The sequence below is a fragment of the Notolepis coatsorum genome, assembly GCF_963971535.1.
Source record: "Notolepis coatsorum genome assembly, chromosome: 10".
NCBI lineage: Eukaryota > Metazoa > Chordata > Actinopteri > Aulopiformes > Paralepididae > Notolepis > Notolepis coatsorum.
In genome coordinates this window covers 25,833,746-25,851,646 of record NC_140174.1, presented here as the reverse complement: position 1 = coordinate 25,851,646, position 17,901 = coordinate 25,833,746, and the positions used below count along the sequence as shown (strand labels likewise).

Sequence of the window (17,901 nt, the reverse complement as noted above, 5' to 3'; positions counted from 1 at the left end):
ACAAAATCTAAAAACTGGAGCCATACAAAATGTTCAAAACAAAAATAAATACTTGTGAGGTGGGAAACCGGCATGGTGTATATAGGCCTGTCTGAATCCCTAACTTGAGTTTGGCACCAGCAGGCAAATCTTGCTGATGGGCCTTTCAAGTACACTTGTTTTTGTCTGAAGACGCACACTTCTCACAAGTCCTCTTGAGTCTGGCATTGTTTCCAGGACTCTAGCCAACATCCATGATCCTCTTGGCGCATTCGTGTCAGCTATGATCACAATGTCTTCCTTTTCAAAGTTCCTGCGGATGCGGTTCCATTTTTGATGTACATTCATAAGAGGTAGGTATTCTTTTATCCATCTGGTGCAAAATAGATCTGACAGGTACTGTACTTGTCTCCAATGGCACTTTGCATACACATGGTATTTTGGGAGGATAGCAGGGTGCTTTGCATCTTCTGGCATGGCTGCTCTGCTTAATCTCCCACCCACTCTTATGGCTTCGTTTTCAAGTTTGGGATCAAGCTTGTAGATTGAACTGTGTTTCTGCACGTTCAAACTTCCTTTCTGCAATGTTTTGATTTCCTCTTGAAATCCTTGGTTTTGACAGAATTGTACAACGGCTATCTCTGAAATGTCCAGTTCATCCAGAGAGAGGTTGTGTGCCTTTACAGTGTTTTTGAATTTTTTCATCTCTACTTCAATTGTCTGTCGTTGTTTGTCTGCGTCTGGTTCTTGAATTTGCATCAGATCTTTCCTTTTTCTACTCAACTGCAAAAGGTGAGTTCTCAAATACAGCATCCATGCTACAACTCTTTTCAATTTGTAGAAACTTGAGTAGTGGTGTATGAGAGTGCTAGTAGGTTCTTGATCTGTCATCTGAATGGTATTGACTGTAACCTTCTCTCTTTTGACTTCCGGATCGTCGGCTGGTATGGGGGTGAGATCAGCAGGTAAGTTAGGCCATGTCTCTTCCTTTTCCTGTAGGAAGTCTGGTCCCTTCTTCCAGTTTTCACACTTTAAAAATGCATCAGCTGTAAGACCTCGGGACACATGGTCTGCAGGCTTGATCTTGGTGTTCACTTGGATTCTGAATATATCTTCCTCCACATTCCTGTTCACTTTCACTGCTAGTACTGCAGCAGTAAGTTCCATTCTGGGTATTGCAACCCGTTTCAAGGGGGCGTCTCTTGCCTTTGCCATGATTACACTCAGTTTGCGTTTCTTTGGGTGGCATACTCCATGGTGAGGTAAGTACCAGCTTCAGAGTGTCCCTTTTGAATGACACTTTCAAGAAAGTCAGTGTACTCTTTGTGAAACTCCGGATCCTTCTTGAATTTCCTTTTTTGGATCATGAGGTCATTCAAATGTATTATTGATATGCGATTGCCGAAAATATGGGTTGGCTGCTTATGGCTTGTTGTGGGTTCGTGTAGAAGCCCATTAACCACCCTTCCAAGTCTTGTCTTTACAGCGTAGGGCCCATTACCCTTGCTATTAATTACTGCCCAAGGTTCCATAAACTTAGCTGCATCATTACCAATCAGGAGTCCAATATCTGCATCAATATATGGCAACTTAACCTCTTTTAGGTAGTTCCATTCTTGCACATCAACCTGAGTGGGAATTTGCTGCTTGGTTACAGGAATTTCTGTTTGAGTATAGAGTGGTGTCAGTTTTAGGAAATTATCTCCTTCAAGACTTGACACTTCCAGCCCATTGATTCTGTTAATACTTATGACCTTTTCTTGTCCTAGAGTACGAAGTAGGATTCGAGTTGGTGTCGCTTTAGCATTCAGTTGCTTCCTTAAAGCTTCAGTACAGAAGGTTCCAGTGCTTCCTGGATCAAGGAAAGCGTACGTTTGAAGTACCTGATTTAGAATTTGACAACTTGACTTGCACAGGAACAATTGACAGTTTTTGTTGGTCACCGGTATGGATAGGCCTTTTCATGGTGACTAATGCACTGCCCACTGACGTGCTATCGGTGCTTGGACTAGTTTGACTTGTATCTTTTTTTAATTCAATGTGCAACACAGTAGAATGCTTCTTTGTGCATATTTTACAAGTCACACGTCTTTTTTTTATCCACTTTTTTCTCCCATTTTTCTATATATTTTCTCCCATCCCAATTTCGCATCATCCAATTCAACCCTCCCCTGTCACGAACGCTGTTTCTTGCCTCCCACAAGCCGGCTGCAATGTGGACTAAGTCATACATAGCACAAGTCCCCTCCGGTACTTGAGGTAACAGCAGTCGCATCTTTTCACCTGCGCAGCTCGATCTCTCAGTGTCGAGGAGTAACGCGTGGGAGGCTCACGCTGCCCCCGACACTTCCTGATTCTACTGCGCAGGCGCACCAACCGACTTGTAGGAGTCGCTTGTTCACAACGTTCGATCCCCACCCTTCAGTTTTCCCTCCCCGTAATACGGCCAATGTGTATTACTGCGGACGACCAGCTAAACTGAAAACAATGTGGAGAGCTGGATTCGAACACGCAAATCCTAGCGTCTCCACACTGGTGGCGAGTGCCTTGCCCACTACACCACCTAGCCGCCCTCAAGTCACACGTCTTTTACAGTCCTTACTCATGTGACCCTGAGTCACACAACCGAAACATAAACCATTTACTTTAAAGAACTCAACTTTGTCTTTGTGTATTTTCTTATCCAATTTCTTGCACAGGTCTGTGCTCTGGTTTTCTTTGCAAAATAAACATGTTTTCTTTTGCACGGCTGCAGAGCTGCTTGTGCTCGACTGTGACTTTGGTTCTGAGGATTCTGTTACTGTGGCAAAACTTCTCTTATAATTGCTTTTAGTGTATGATGAAACTGGTACAGATTTCAAAATACTATTTCGGGGAGAAGGGATTGTCCTCTTGTCTTTCGGTTTTGTGTCTTGTATTTCTCCAAAGAGGGGATCAATTGCAATGTTTGCTTGCCTTTCAATGAAATTTACAAGTTGTGGGAACTTAGCTCTTCTGTGTGTACGCTCATAGTAACCATATGCTACTGTCCTCCACCTCTCTCTGTGCTTGAATGGCAGTTTTGATAAGACAGGATTGTTCATGTCTTGCAGAATTTCATTATTGCTCATAGCATTGCAGCATGTTTTCAAGAAGAGTGAGTATTTGTGTAAGGCTTTACCATCTTCTGATCGGATTGCATCCCAATTCAGAATTTGTTCCTGATAGGCAGCAGCAATGAGAACCTCATTCCCAAAATGTTTGCGTAGCAGCCGTTTTGCTTTCACATAGCCTTTTCGGGAATCCATGTGAAGGCAGCTTCTCACAATTGCCTTTGGTTCTCCATCTGTAAACTGTTCAAGAAAGAGCAGTCGATCTCTGTTGTTACTTGTCTTGCTTTCTACACAATGTTCAAATGTACTAATGAAAGAGACATAACTTAATGGATCACCTTTAAAAACAGGAAGCTCTCTAGAAGGCAAGAGTGAGAACCTCTGTTCTTGAATTAACATTTCTGTGATTTCATTTTGTTTTCTCAAAATGTCCATCATGGCGCTGCCTGGTTGAACATTAACCTGAGCACCATCTTGCAAGCCAAGGTTTGAGTTAGGCTGTTGAGGTTGTTGGTGAGCAACAGGCATTCGTGACCTTGTAGGCTGCTGAGCCATTTGTTTCTGTGGCTGCCGTAATTGGCCACTAGGGGCATGTTGAGACCTTTGTCTCAGTGGTGGATGGGAAGCTGCTCCTTCAAATTCTTAATTTTCATCATCATCATCATCCCTTTCAGCCTCATCATCCTCTTCATAGTCATCATCTTCCTCTTCATCATCCAATCCATAATTAACCTTCTGGCTGTCTACTCACTGGTAAGGATTGCATTGAGGCAAAATATTCATTGATGTGGATTAAGGGGTTAACATCAAACTTGGTGTCTACATGTTTAGTAACATCCAGTACTTTTAACCTGGCATCAGCAGCTGCAATTTCCACTTCCAATTCAAATGCTTCCTTTTTTGCTTTGCCTCCTGTAATTCAAATGCTTGCCTTTGCTTGAGATAAGCAGCATGTGTGGCTATTCTAAAGCGTCTCGTTTGGCCTCTGCCTGTCTTAATGCTAAGGTGCTTGAAGTGCTTTTCGGCTTTCTACTTATCATGCCAACTGAAACATGATTTCCCACTAAGTGCTGTTGTCACTTCTGGTGTCACTTCTGGTGGCTTTTTGTGCCATAGCTGCAGGGGCATTATTTATCCATTCTACATCTTCATCATGAAATTCACATATGTTTTTGAACTTAGGCATGTACCACTGCTCTTGGTCACCTGCAGCTTCCTCTTCTGATAATAGCTGCTGTACTGATTTGTGAAGTGATTTGAAGTGATTTGTTTTAGAATTAAATCATTGTATTCTTGCTTAACCAATTCAACATTTCTGTAATCAACCATAAGTGCTTGTAACACTTTTTTTTGCTTGTGAGTTGTCCAAGTTTAGCTTTTCTTGCATTACATTTCTTTGCATAATTAGCCTCAAGTGCCGTTGTGTGGGTTTCACTTGTCTTTTTCCCTCAACCACAGGCAAATTAACACCTTATCCAGTGTGCGATCCATATCAGGATCTTTGGGGGAGGGGGGGGGGGGGTTGGTCAGGCGCAAAAAAAAAATCAGAGCGTTTCCTGAGTCTCGCAACTGCCGAGAGAGAGAGAGAGAGACGCCCCGCCCGCAGAGAGAGAGAGAGAGAGAGAGAGAGGGAGAGGGGGGGGGGGAGAGAGAGAGAGACGCCCGCGAGAGAGAGAGAGACGCCCGCGGAAAGAGAGAGAGAGAGACGCCCGCGAGAGAGAAAGAGAGAGAGTCCAGCTCACTGCACTGCCGCGGAGAGAGAGAGAGAGAGAGAGAGAGAGAGAGAGAGAGGAGAGAGAGAGAGAGAGAGAGAGAGAGAGAGAGAGAGAGAGAGAGAGAGAGAGAGAGAGAGAGAGAGAGAGAGAGAGAGAGAGAGAGAGAGAGAGAGAATGAGAGAGAGAGAGAAGAGAGAGAGAGAGAGAGAGAGAGAGAGAGAGAGAGAGAGAGAGAGAGAGAGAGAGAGAGGAGAGAGAGAGAGAGAGAGAGAGAGAGAGAGAGAGAGAGACGAGAGAGAGAGAGAGAGAATTACATTGTTTTTCTTGCAGTTTTATTAAAAGTCACTCCTCATCTCCAGTAGTAAAAAAATGCAACATTATCGCCACCCGACCTGTCCTGTCCTGATGGTCTGCCCAATTCTCAAAATCTGCATGTCACAGAAGTAGTCCCGCAGCAAGTTGCTTCGTCTTCTTTGTAAAATCAAAATTGGTTAGAAAAACTTTCGACATTATCCTGGATGTGTCTATTTGTGCCTGCAGAGTGCAGACTGCAGTGCAGCGCCGCCACGCTCCGAATGGTGAACGCAAGAATAGCATGCATGTTCCATGCGTATTACGAGTAGGGTATATCTGCAGTGCCGCCCGCATATTGTCTATTACGGTGAATTTGTGCGGAAATCATTTATACATCAAAATAGCATTTATTTTCAGTAATTTAGAGACCCCCCAAAGATTCACAAATCATGTATTCAGGTGAGCTGATGTCTGATCTAAGGGAGCTATGGCTCACCGAGCTCCCCTCGTGGATCGCACCCTGCCTTTATCAGAAGTGTGAATGGCGGTAACTTCAGTCACAATCACAGCTTCAGGATATTCCAAAAAAAAAGTACAACTGATCCAATCTTCTCAATCATAACATTTCAGAACATGAACATAGGCTTCTCAGTGGTGTCAGTGGACTCATCCACAGCTATGGAAATGCTTTTTATTCTATCACAAAGCTGTTTAATCAAATCACCAGCCAGTATTTCAGTTATTCTGGTTGCTGTGCGATCTGGGGAAGATTTGCTTTTGTTTGCCTTAAAACATGGTCTCCACTTCAGTCATACATTATTTATTATGTATGCATCAGAGAATGGCTTCTTGTGTTTAGCCAAAACCCATGCCACTGAGTGAGGACTTGGTTGCTTTTTCTCGTTGTGACATAGATTTAACAATAATTCTGCTTGCAGCTTGATATGATGATTTCATTCCATTTATTTGTGTGGTTCTTAGCACTGAATTTTGAGGAAAGGTTGCATAAAAATAACTGTTTTGTTTCCTAGTGGCGTTTCAAATTGCCACTCTTCACAAGAGCTACCATTTCTTGGCATATTAGGCACATTGGTTTGGTGCTGGGAGGATGCACGCATATCTTTCAGTCCACCTTTGAATTGCAGCGATTTTCACTGTCGACTTTTCTTTTACTGGCCATCTTTGAACATGCCATATTTTTCTACTAGCTGCCTGCTGGCGAAACTAGGCTACTAGCTACATTTATCTCACAGAGATAAAACTGGGAACGAGGTTACTAGCTACAGTGCCTGCAGATGAAACTACCTGTAGATGCGCTGTCAACTCTCGCTCTGACTCGGACCATTGAAAGAGACGACACGCATTCCGTGAAGACCAGCCCTACTCTGTCTCTGATTCGCAGACTGTGGGTGGGGGGAAACAACGCTGACGGGACGCTGAATGTGATTGGACCAGAGCAGAGTAGTCAGACATACACAGACAGGAGGAGGAGGAGAGGCTGTGTTCCAGCAGGAGGAGAGGCTGTGTTCCAGCAGGAGGAGAGACTGTGTTCCAGCAGGAGGAGAGACTGTGTTCCAGCAGGAGGAGGGGCTGTGTTCCAGCAGGAGGAGAGGCTGTGTTCCAGCAGGAGGAGAGGCTGTGTTTCAGCAGGAGGAGAGGCTGTGTTCCAGCAGGAGGAGAGGCTGTGTTCCAGCAGGAGGAGAGGCTGTGTTCCAGCAGGAGGAGAGACTGTGTTCCAGCAGGAGGAGAGGCTGTATTCCAGCAGGAGGAGAGACTGTGTTCCAGCAGGAGGAGAGGCTGTGTTCCAGCAGGAGGAGAGACTGTGTTCCAGCAGGAGGAGAGACTGTGTTCCAGCAGGAGGAGAGGCTGTGTTCCAGCAGGAGGAGAGGCTGTGTTCCAGCAGGAGGAGAGGCTGTGTTCCAGCAGGAGGAGAGGCTGTGTTCCAGCAGGAGGAGAGGCTGTGTTCCAGCAGGAGGAGAGACTGTGTTCCAGCAGGAGGAGAGGCTGTGTTCCAGCAGGAGGAGAGACTGTGTTCCAGCAGGAGGAGGGGCTGTGTTCCAGCAGGAGGAGAGACTGTGTTCCAGCAGGAGGAGCGACTGTGTTCCAGCAGGAGGAGAGACTGTGTTCCAGCAGGAGGAGAGACTGTGTTCCAGCAGGAGGAGAGGCTGTGTTCCAGCAGGAGGAGAGACTGTGTTCCAGCAGGAGGAGAGGCTGTGTTCCAGCAGGAGGAGAGGCTGTGTTCGAGCAGGAGGAGGGGCTGTGTTCCAGCAGGAGGAGAGACTGTGTTCCAGCAGGAGGAGAGGCTGTGTTCCAGCAGGAGGAGAGACTGTGTTCCAGCAGGAGGAGAGACTGTGTTCCAGCAGGAGGAGAGACTGTGTTCCAGCAGGAGGAGAGGCTGTGTTCCAGCAGGAGGAGAGGCTGTGTTCCAGCAGGAGGAGAGACTGTGTTCCAGCAGGAGGAGGGGCTGTGTTCCAGCAGGAGGAGAGGCTGTGTTCCAGCAGGAGGAGGGGCTGTGTTCCAGCAGGAGGAGAGGCTGTGTTCCAGCAGGAGGAGAGGCTGTGTTCCAGCAGGAGGAGAGGCTGTGTTCCAGCAGGAGGAGGGGCTGTGTTCCAGCAGGAGGAGAGACTGTGTTCCAGCAGGAGGAGAGACTGTGTTCCAGCAGGAGGAGAGACTGTGTTCCAGCAGGAGGAGAGACTGTGTTCCAGCAGGAGGAGAGACTGTGTTCCAGCAGGAGGAGAGGCTGTGTTCCAGCAGGAGGAGAGGCTGTGTTCCAGCAGGAGGAGAGACTGTGTTCCAGCAGGATGAGAGGCTGTGTTCCAGCAGGAGGAGAGGCTGTGTTCCAGCAGGAGGAGAGGCTGTGTTCCAGCAGGAGGAGAGACTGTGTTCCAGCAGGAGGAGAGGCTGTGTTCCAGCAGGAGGAGAGGCTGTGTTCCAGCAGGAGGAGAGGCTGTGTTCCAGCAGGAGGAGAGGCTGTGTTCCAGCAGGAGGAGAGGCTGTGTTCCAGCAGGAGGAGAGACTGTGTTCCAGCAGGAGGAGAGACTGTGTTCCAGCAGGAGGAGAGGCTGTGTTCCAGCAGGAGGAGAGGCTGTGTTCCAGCAGGAGGAGAGGCTGTGTTCCAGCAGGAGGAGAGGCTGTGTTCCAGCAGGAGGAGAGGCTGTGTTCCAGCAGGAGGAGAGACTGTGTTCCAGCAGGAGGAGAGACTGTGTTCCAGCAGGAGGAGAGACTGTGTTCCAGCAGGAGGAGAGGCTGTGTTCCAGCAGGAGGAGAGACTGTGTTCCAGCAGGAGGAGAGACTGTGTTCCAGCAGGAGGAGAGACTGTGTTCCAGCAGGAGGAGAGGCAGGAAGATAAACTGTGTTCCAGCAGGAGGAGAGGCTGTGTTCCAGCAGGAGGAGAGGCTGTGTTTTAGCAGGAGGAGAGGCTGTGTTCCAGCAGGAGGAGAGGCTGTGTTCCAGCAGGAGGAGAGGCTGTGTTCCAGCAGGAGGAGAGGCTGTGTTCCAGCAGGAGGAGAGGCTGTGTTCCAGCAGGAGGAGGGGCTGTGTTCCAGCAGGAGGAGAGGCTGTGTTCCAGCAGGAGGAGAGGCTGTGCAGCCGGACATACAGAGCACTGCTTGCAGAGGAGATAGCGGAGAATTTTGAGCATTTCTTTCCACTTTATCACTCCGGAATCACGTTTTCAACCAAGTCACTAACGTAACGTTGCTGTCATGAGCCTGTGCCATGGTAGCCTACAAGTGATAAAATAAATAAAACTTCCAACCCGCGCAACGACTCGGCAAAAAGTTGCGCGCGGGCCGCACTAACACTAAACTTTGATGTCAAGTAGGGGGCCGCAAAATATCCAGCGGGCCGCAATTGGGCCGTGAGTTTGAGACCCCTGCATTAGATCCATCCAATTCCAGTAATTGTGTCCGTATCAGAGAAATGTTCAACTTGAATGTATGGCCAATTTGCCTATCTAAGCCAGGATACGTCTTTAACGCGCTCACACCACTTTGACTTGGGCTGTCTTGTTACTCACTGTTTGATGTTGTTGATTGTTGCATCTTGAGGGATTCTAACCGGTTGCTTTTATGGAAGGAGTTGTGTAAAAGTTTCAAATAATAAGGGGGCAAACAACGAAACAATAACGGGCTCCAGACTTGAACTAAAAGGTTTAAAAACAAACAGGCGCAGCAAAGGGGTTCAAATAAACTGAAAGGATTCTAAACAAAGTCTTTCTTTCAATGTGCGCTGTGTGTGTGTAGAGCGAGCGAGCGGTTGAAAATCTGTTTCTCTTCTGGCGCGCTTCTACACACAGCTGGGCCCTAATTAATAGAGGACCATTAGTCAAAACTATTAAATCAAATGAAATGGCTCCTACACTACTAGTATAGTACTACTAATTCATTCATAACTTGGCGCGACGGACCAAAGAAGTCTGTTCCCTTATTGTGACCGATTTCTGTCTTCTAGCCGGAGGTGGAGTCTTTCCTCCACTGTCCCTCTGCTGAGACACTCCTTCATCTGGGAGAGAAGAGCGCCGGTCTTCAACAGCAGGTGGAGTCTGCAAAACATTTTGAACACTAATATATTTTCATGTTGTTCTTTTGGGAGTAGATGTTGTGATTAAAGGATCAGGCTAGTGGAATAAATAGATTTCTTAGTGTCAACATATTTGTACGAAAAGACCACAACCTGCCATGCATTTCTACTAGGTGTGTAACGGTACGTGTATTCGTCCCGCGAATTTACGGTACGTGGCTCCACGGTGCGGTACGTGCAGCCATACGAAGAATACGTCTCATAGTCATACCACTAGGTGAAACTAGGGTTGCACATTTTACAAATCTATGCTCAATATATTTACTTTACACTGGCTTACATTGATCTTTAACGTTGAATATTAAGCTTGTATTGTCAAATTTAGATGATGAATAAAACGTTGTAGCTTGTAAACGCACGCACGATGACAATCGGACAGAACAAATAACAACATGCACTGACCCTCTGCACTGCAGGCTGTTTCTCTCCTCCTCCCTCCCCTCCCCTTACAGGTGTCGGGTGTCCCTAACCATGAATGAATTATATCATGTTTGTAACACAGCAGGGTCATTACAATTTTTACAGTTTTCTTTCGTTTTCTTGTTCGCCCAATAATGTTAACGAAGGGAAAGACACACACACAGACACACACCAAGTTGGTGTGTCACTACTCACTCGCCAACACACGCCAACCTTCTCCCGCGGACTCACAGCTGATCGAAGAAAAAAAAATAGCAATACTTTTCCAGACTGATCATCTGAGCTCCTCTCCAGTTGAACTGCTACTGTGTTTAAATCCAAAATATTGATAAATCCTCTGCCCTCCATTGTTGTGTAACATGTCATCTGTTCTCTAGTCTTCAGTCTCGGCTTCACGTGCAGTTAAATCCTCTCTACAAGTGAAACTTAACTAAGTTGTTATGGGGGCAGTAGGCAATTAATTTACTCAGTGGATGCCTGAACACAGAATGACACCAGTATCACTGACTACCACGGCAAGCCTATAGAAAATTATTCTATTTAATAATAATAATAATAATAATAATTATTATTATTATAAATATATAATAATTATTATAAATATTCTTTTTCCTGTTCCGAATTCGTACCGAACCGTGACACCAATACCGAGGTACGTACCGAACCGTGGCTTCTGTGTACCGTTACACCCCTAATTTCTACTACTTACAAGTATGGTCCATCTAACCAACACAGAAGTCACAGAGCCGTACTGTTGCTTTGGTCAGCATCATCGTTGCGATGAACATGGGCATTGTACTTTTTCCTTGAGACTTGAGTGTGATGCACATGCTTGGGGACAACGCTGTTATGTTATATACCGAAGTACTGTACTACCGATAGATCTATAGAGCTTGTCGTTCTAAGTAAATATTGTAATAACCTTTTCGTGATAATACATTAGGATATTTAAAGTTGGAAATATGTCTTTGCGAGCTGCGTTTGATGATAGGAACGTACGTCTTCCTGGTTCAGAGCTCGAGGGGAGAGTAGGAAGAGCATTGAGAGGAGAGGAAATGCATTGTGGGTTCTGGTCTCTTCGTAGGCTATGTTGATGATGAGAAAGGGAGTTAAATGACTCTGTCCTCTGGTCAGGTGGAGGTGTCGGACCCAGACAAGGCAGCAGATGTCCTTCTGAAGATCTTCTCTGTGTACAGCGAGGAACTGGAGACCCAGAGAGCCGTCCTGGAGACCACCGGTGAGTCGAGTCAAGAATAAAGAGCAAAGTGATAGTGATAATAGTGATAACAGTAGTGAACTGTAGTGAATTGGTTGGAGCCTGATGGCTACTGGCACGAAAGAAAGTTTGTGGTGGGGGGGATAAGTCTATGGCTGAACGTGCTCCTCATCCTGGCTAACTCCTCATATAGGGGGTGGGAGGAGTTTTCCAGTATAGTTATTCCTTGTCCTCCTCTCAGCCACCACCTGCATAGACGCACATATGCTTCCACAACTCCCTCTCATTCATAGTCCCGTTCCTCTCCATCCTGTAGACGCCATGTTGAAGAAGCTGTTCTCCGGCTCCTCCATCCAGTCCTACTGTCTCCTCTCCTCTCTGCTGGTCATGATGGGACTCCTCAAGGTACCACTCCTATACCATCAGCCCACTACACACCCTCACTACTAGCTCACTACACCCTCACTACACCCTCACTACACCCTCACTACTAGCTCACTACACCCTCACTACTAGCTCACTACACCCTCACTACTAGCTCACTACACCCTCACTACTAGCTCACTACACCCTCACTACTAGCTCACTACTAGCTCACTACACCCTCACTACACCCTCACTACTAGCTCACTACACCCTCACTACTAGCTCACTACTAGTCCACTACACCCTCACTATTAGCTCACTACACCCTCACTACACCCTCACTACTAGCTCACTACACCCTCACTACTAGCTCACTACACCCTCACTACAAGCTCACTACACCCTCACTACAAGCTCACTACTAGCTCACTACAAGCTCACTACACCCTCACTACAAGCTCACTACTAGCTCACTACAAGCTCACTACACCCTCACTACAAGCTCACTACACCCTCACTACTAGCTCACTACAAGCTCACTACTAGCTCACTACTAGCTCACTACACCCTCACTACAAGCTCACTACACCCTCACTACAAACGCACTACTAGCTCACTACAAGCTCACTACACCCTCACTACAAGCTCACTACTAGCTCACTACACCCTCACTACTAGCTCACTACACCCTCACTACTAGCTCACTACACCCTCACTACAAGCTCACTACTAGCTCACTACACCCTCACTACTAGCTCACTACACCCTCACTACTAGCTCACTACACCCTCACTACTAGCTCACTACACCCTCACTATTAGCTCACTACACCCTCACTACTAGCTCACTACACCCTCACTACACCCTCACTACTAGCTCACTACACCCGCACTACTAGCTCACTACTAGTCCACTACACCCTCACTACTAGCTCACTACACCCTCACTACTAGCTCACTACACCCTCACTACTAGCTCACTACACCCTCACTACTAGCTCACTACACCCTCACTACTAGCTCACTACACCCTCACTACTAGCTCACTACACCCGCACTACTAGCTCACTACTAGTCCACTACACCCTCACTACTAGCTCACTACACCCTCACTACTAGCTCACTACACCCTCACTACTAGCTCACTACACCCTCACTACTAGCTCACTACACCCTCACTACTAGCTCACTACACCCTCACTGCTAGCTCACTACACCCTCACTACTAGCTCACTGCACCCTCACTACACCCTCACTACTAGCTCACTACACCCGCACTACTAGCTCACTACTAGTCCACTACACCCTCACTACTAGCTCACTACACCCTCACTACTAGCTCACTACACCCTCACTACTAGCTCACTACACCCTCACTACTAGCTCACTACACCCTCACTACTAGCTCACTACACCCTCACTACTAGCTCACTACACCCTCACTACTAGCTCACTACACCCTCACTACTAGCTCACTACACCCTCACTACACCCTCACTACTAGCTCACTACACCCTCACTACTAGCTCACTACACCTGGCCTCATTACTAGCTCACTACACCCTCACTACTAGCCCACTACCCTCACTACTAGCTCACTACACCTGGCCTCACTACTAGCTCACTACTAGCCCACTACACCCTCACTACTAGCCCACTACACCCTCACTACTAGCCCACTACACCCTCACTACTAGCTCACTACACCCTCACTACTAGCTCACTACACCCTCACTACTAGCCCACTACACCCTCACTACACCCTCACTACTAGCTCACTACACCCTTACTACTAGCTCACTACACCCTCACTACTAGCCCACTACACCCTCACTACACCCTCACTACTAGCCCACTACACCCTCACTACACCCTCACTACTAGCTCACTACACCCTCACTACTAGCTCACTACACCCTCACTACTAGCTCACTACACCCTCACTACTAGCTCACTACACCCTCACTACTAGCTCACTACACCCTCACTACTAGCTCACTACACCCTCACTACTAGCCCACTACACCCTCACTACTAGCTCACTACACCCTCACTTGCACCTTTATATTCAGTTAATTATATTGTTTACACTGTTTATCTGTTTACAGAAACAAGCATTTCATCATAAAGTATTCTGTATTTTGTTGTGACAAATAATAAACAAACTTGAAACTTGAACTATCTTTCCTTATAACCTTATATTCAGAGAGTTAATTATATTGTTTACACTGTTTATTCATTCACTCACACATTCACACCAATGGCAGAGGCAACCATGCAAGGTGCCAACCTGCTCATCGGGAGCAGTTAGGGGTTAAGTGTCTTGCTCAAGGACACTTCGACATGCTGCCCGGGAGGAACGGGAATCTAACCGGGAACCTCCCGATTACCAGACGACTGCTCTACCTCCCAGAGTAAAATGATGCAATAGTGTAGTGCAATAAAATAGTTAGTAAACTAAAATAGACTGAGTAAAATGACAACAATGCAGATTTATTTTGCACATAATCTCACACACATTCAAAAACTTTTTTTTGCACACATTAATTTAGTTTGACAGTTCTTTTTTTTATCCACTTTTTCTCCTCATTTTCTATTTTTCTCCCATCCCAATTTCGCATTTCCAATTCTTCCCTCCCCTGTCTTGAACGTTGCTAGACTATGCCTCCCACTGGTCGGCTGTAGTGAGGATAGAAGCCTTGCATCACGTGTCCCTTCCGGTACACGAGGAGGCAGCCTGTCGCATCTTTTCACCGCAACAGCTCGAACTCTCAGTGGTGAGGAGTAACGTGTGTGAGGCTCACGCTGCCCCCGATACTTCCTGTTTCCGCCGTACCGGCGTCACCCAATCGACCTGTAGGAGTCGCTGTTCACAACGTCCAATCCCCACCCACCGGCTTTCCCACCCTCTAACACTGCCAATTGTGTTAGTATGACGGCCGGCCAAGCCGGTAGCAACGCAGAGAGCTGGGCTCGATACCAGCATATCCTGGGTTAGTGGTGAGCGCCTTGCCCACTGCGCCACTCAGCCGCCTCTAGTTTGACAGTTCTTGAGAGTAAATGAGTTGAATATGGCCACCAGTGATGTCATCTTTAACACATTAATAGCCAAAAACGAGGATTCTCGTTTCTGTGCCCTAACCGTTCAGTGCCATAAATGAAGATTCTCGTTTCTGGGTCGTTTTTCCTTTTTTTTCCGATTTGAATACCCTATTCAATCTCAGGGAGCTGTGTGTTGCCTGAAAAATGCATAGTGGGAATCTGAAGGTGCAGTACCGGCCGCATCCTACCAGGCGGCGGTATCAAGCACCATTTCTAACATTGTATCCTGGGCTGTGGAATGACCCCAGGTCTCGGATTTCATTTTTACTTCTCTGGGAAGCGCACAGTTCTGCCGGTTACATCGAAGCCCGTTAACTATGCCAGATCTGTATGTTATGGCCGTTTATAACGTCGCGAAAATGGGGATTGGATCTACCAGATGGCGATCAAGAAATTGGAATATTCTTTTTGGATTACTCCTGGCCAAAGGTAAGGGTGATTTGACGTCAATTCTAGCTTGATCCTGCAATGCTTTCATAGCGATCGGGCTGATAACCGTTTTTAGTGTTCAATGCGAATGCCGTTACTGCCGATCAAATAATCAGAAACGACCCCCCCCCTTTCATGCATTCATGATTGAACATAATACCGATAATGTGGATTTGAATCCGGAACAATAGCGGGTTCAGGCGAGGAACGCTAGCGCCTACAATGTAATCAACGTGTAGGGCTATAACACAGCATTTCATGAATTATGCCAGACCGCTCTAAAACCATACTTATATTCACCACGGTATAACACGGGAACGTATGGATGGAAAATGTTTTTCTTTTTTGCATCTTGACCGGAAGAAACCCAGTGTCAAATGACTATGGTACTGTATCCATAGCTATAATATAGAATATGGTTATAGCTCTACAAACAAGGTGACCGATTACATTGATTTAATGGGTGGCATGAGGCAATAACTTCCCGGAAGTATTAACATGAGTGTTGCTGTTGTGCATTTCAGGGCGAGAGAAAGGCCAAGAAGGTCACGCTGGTCCCAGGTCAGCTGTTGTGTCTGGAACACGCCATCCAACAAGACTACTTCCCCCAGGACTGCGCTGGTCTGCTGCACACCATCCTCTCTAAGTAAGTGTGTGTGTGTGTGTGTGTGTGTGTGTGTGTGTTGTCCTACACTGTAGTGTACACAGTCGAACACTGCAGAGAGCTCAGGACCCAAGGACGCCACGGTTCAGCGTGTGTATATTTTTGTATGCAACGAATGGGCGAATACAGTTGTAAACCTTTTTACAACTGTATTTTTACAATAATCAGTTGTTGGAATTGCACAGAAAGTATGGAAACCTGTTGTCAAGTTATGAGATTCAATTCAATAAAAAAAAACATTATTAGTCCCGCAAGGGGCAATTTAAGGCATGCATACAGAAAACAGTTGCACTTATACACATCCAAGACAGAACAAGGGACACAAGACACACATGACACTATTAAAGCACAAGAAACATGACACTGTTACATACATACAAATGGTCACTACATCATGTTCATGTAGTTGTACACATCCACATGTGATACCGTATTTGCTGCGAGTCCTATTGCTCGGCCACTCTTGGCACGATGACCAGGATCTTCAAATTAAGATAAGATATTCCTCTATTGAATCTCTCCTCTCCTGAATTTCCCCAAGGGGATCAATAAAGGAATATCTTATCTTATCTTATTGATCATCTTGGGGAAATTCGGGCATCATTGCAGCATGGGGGGAGGAGGTACAGGTATGGGCAGGGTAATATTAGAAAGACATCAATATAGGCAATACAATTTGATCTGAATATAATATGAGAAAATATTTACTGTGTAAACAATATAATTAACTCTGAATATAAAAATATGAGAAAGAATAAACAGTGTAAACAATATAATAATTAACTCTGAATATAAAAATATGAGAAAGATAAACTGTGTAAATAAAGATGCAGATGAGGGTCTGTATGCCCTATCAGTTATATTATACATTACAGTAAATATAGGCAATAAGGAATTTGAATCTGAATATATACTAAGAGTAAAAGTAAACAGTATACACAAGGTGCAGTATACACAAGGTACCCTAACTGGCACGATATACATCATACATTGTAGTCCGTGCAGGATTTGGTGGTTACTGTGTGAAACCTCTCTCTCTTTCTTCTCTCTTTCTGATGAAGCTGTTTTGTGTTCCCTCTTCTCTCTCTCGTGCGCATCTCATTGTCATCAGGAACGGGAAGGTTCTGAAGTCCTGCAGCGGTGCCAGAGAGCGCCTCCAGTCCGCCCTGGAGGAGAAGCGCTGCGGGGAGCACTGAAACAACCAGCCCCCACACAACCAACCACACACTCAACACAACCAACCACACACACACACACACACTCAACACAACCAACCACACACACACACACACACACACACACACACACACACACACACACACACACACACACACACACACACACATACACACATACTCAACACAACCACTGCCAGAACCAAACCTCCGACACAGGGATACTAACACACACACACACACACTGCATTGACATTCCTCATTGTGTAATCAACACGACCGACATGGAAGCACTTCACTCGAGCAAGGGACGGAGGAGACGGAAAGCGACCTCCAACTCGTAGACCTGTGTGTTGTTGTTATCAAAACGAATCGGAAGTTTGACAGATTTTAGCCTTTTTTTTTGTTTTTATTTTTCTACTTGTGCCGCTACTTCTATTTTTATAAAAAGAAAGAAAGAAAAAAATATTTTAAAAGGGAAAATGTTATATTACATTTATATAACTAACGAATGTACATTGTAGTTAACATACGGGTTAATATGGGGGGGGGGAGGAGAAATGGATTGTAACTTAAATAGTAACAACATCGGTCATAATATATGGGGGCACTGCAGCATATTGTTGAGAGCACTTGTGAGTCCCATGGTCAGAGAGAAAACAGTATCTTATGTGTGTTGTTTTTATGGTAAGAGAAAACCATATCTTATGTGCGATTTGTTGTTTTAGTTTTATAAGGTAAAACAGCATCTTATGATGTTGTTTTTATTTTTTTTTAAAGAGCAGTGGTTCTCACCCTTTTTGGTTTGCCCCCTAAAAACATAGATGCCTGTTTGTGACCCCTAAAAACACAAGGATGCCTGTTTGTGA

General features: G+C 45.8%; 1 protein-coding gene across 3 annotated transcripts in view; it reads left to right on the top strand.

Moving 5' to 3' along the window:
• The window catches only part of rangap1b (Ran GTPase activating protein 1b), a 35,403-nt gene extending 18,197 nt beyond the window's left edge, over nucleotides 1–17,206 (top strand). For all 3 annotated transcript variants that reach the window (XM_084323599.1, XM_084323597.1, XM_084323598.1), the window contains exons 12-16: nucleotides 9,533–9,616; nucleotides 11,216–11,318; nucleotides 11,614–11,702; nucleotides 15,718–15,839; nucleotides 16,969–17,206. In XM_084323599.1, the coding sequence (XP_084179725.1) occupies nucleotides 9,533–9,616; nucleotides 11,216–11,318; nucleotides 11,614–11,702; nucleotides 15,718–15,839; nucleotides 16,969–17,053 (483 nt within the window). In that variant the 3' untranslated portion in view covers nucleotides 17,054–17,206. The remainder of the gene's footprint in view (nucleotides 1–9,532; nucleotides 9,617–11,215; nucleotides 11,319–11,613; nucleotides 11,703–15,717; nucleotides 15,840–16,968) is intronic.
• Nucleotides 17,207–17,901: the final 695 nt, after the last annotated feature.